Here is a 1873-nt window from a genome sequence, read left to right as displayed (position 1 = left end):
CACTTGAAAGATCTTGTTCTTGAATGAGGAATTGCATTCAACAGGGCTTATGGAATGACTAATTTTGAGTATCATGGCACTGACCCTAGATTCAACAAGGTCTTTAACAGGGCAATGGCTGACCACTCTATCATTGCCATGAAGAAACTTCTTGTGACCTATAAGGGCTTTGAGGGCCTCACATCTGTCGTTGATGTTGGTGGTGGCACCGGCAGTGTTACTCACATGATTGTCTCTAAGTACCCCTCGATTAAGGGCATTAACTTTGACTTGCCTCATGTCATCAAAGATGCTCCCCAATATCCTGGTATGTTCTTCGTTTCTGATAATGTTTATAGTTAATTACTATTTGGGCCCAAATAACAACTTAAGCCGAGATGAGTTGACCCAAGGACCATGGTTCTTAGCCTAGTAAAATCTTTCAAGCTAGTGGGATTTTAGGCCACGAGCAGGATTCGTTCGACCGAGTCTTCATAGAGGTAGGACTATGAAAAGGTTAAGTATAAGGGTGATTTGGTCAAGCTCTACACAAACTGAAATTGCAAGGATTAGTATAAATTATGGATAAATATGAATTAGCCCAAGGATTCGAATGCCTACGGGACCAGATAAAGATGAATGAATCTCATCATGGGACTAGGTTCAGAGTCCTGATGAGAGTCAGAGAGGCTGAGACTAAATAGAGATGAATTTTTGGCTAAGTAGGCATAAAGGGAATATTCAAGCAAATATCGAGCAAACACAATCCCATTAGGACTCTGCCTCGGCATGCTTGTTTATTATGAAAGCCTCGCGTATAAATAGAAGAGGCTTTTCAACATTGAAAGCTCCTTCAACTTAACAAATAACTCAAACGCTCTATGCTAAAACCCTAGCTCTGTGCGAAACCCTTTTCACACCCCTAAGAAGAACACTAATTGTCCTAACCCTCCAATCATTACATCTTTAGTTAGTACAGCTGAACAACACTGTTGACAACTAGTGACATCTTCAGATGGATTAACAGCAGTAGAGCAATAGAACCAGACAATTTAGGAGCACCTTCAATTCGGACAAGTGAACAACATTGTTGTTGGTTGGTAGGTTATCTATTCAAGTCTCGGCGGGTGAAGAGTTTTTGCAATTCTTTCGCCTAAATAGGTCATCTCATTAGCTCCTCAGCAAAATGAGGTGTTACCTAATTACCATTTGTTCGGTACAGTGAAAGCCAAACCAGTTATATAACCTCGCAGTGATCTAGTAAACTTGTCTTTAGGTTCTAGAATCCAAGGCAGAGACGTGTTCCTTCCTCTGCCCAAATCGCTCACGTGTAGAAGTTAGCAGTGCATTCGCCACTACCACCACATCGATTCTACTCGTCTGACCAAGTTCGGTTACGAATTCGAATTGGCACACCCACATTCATAAGAATAACGTAGTTAGCTCATAATCACTCGACATGCGCACCAAGTAGACATTGTAATTTCCAGTGTCAATAGTTACTAAAAGCATTCACCTTTACACTTGATCTCTCTCAAGTTCGATTCCTCTTCCTCTAATATTGCTTATATAAAAACAAACATGTTTAATTTGTACCATTTATCATTTTTCCCTATGAATATGAGGTCTATGAATGTGGATATAGGTGTGGAGCATGTTGGAGGAGACATGTTTGTAAGTGTTCCAAAGGGAGATGCAATTTTCATGAAGGTGAGTTATTATTTATCCAAATGAGAGTCAATGACTATTTTATAGTGCTAATAACAATTTCTTAAGCTTAGTTGCTTAATGTATTTGGAACTAATATCAAATCTTGTATGCAATCTTATAGTATATATGTCACAATTAGAGTGAAGAGCATTGCTTGAAACTTTTGAAGAACTGCTATGCTACG

At 39.3% G+C, this 1873-nt stretch overlaps 1 protein-coding gene across 1 annotated transcript; it reads left to right on the top strand.

The window, feature by feature from the left end:
- Nucleotides 1-1873, top strand: LOC126630027 (caffeic acid 3-O-methyltransferase-like). Its single transcript, XM_050300205.1, has 2 exons — nt 1-307; nt 1625-1873. Exons 1-2 carry the CDS (start codon nt 55-57, stop codon nt 1711-1713), a joined length of 342 nt encoding a protein of 113 aa, XP_050156162.1. The 5' UTR covers nt 1-54; the 3' UTR covers nt 1714-1873.

The sequence above is a fragment of the Malus sylvestris genome, chromosome 7, assembly GCF_916048215.2.
Source record: "Malus sylvestris chromosome 7, drMalSylv7.2, whole genome shotgun sequence".
Classification (NCBI taxonomy): Eukaryota; Viridiplantae; Streptophyta; class Magnoliopsida; order Rosales; family Rosaceae; genus Malus; species Malus sylvestris.
This window is presented reverse-complemented; position numbering and strand designations above follow the sequence as displayed.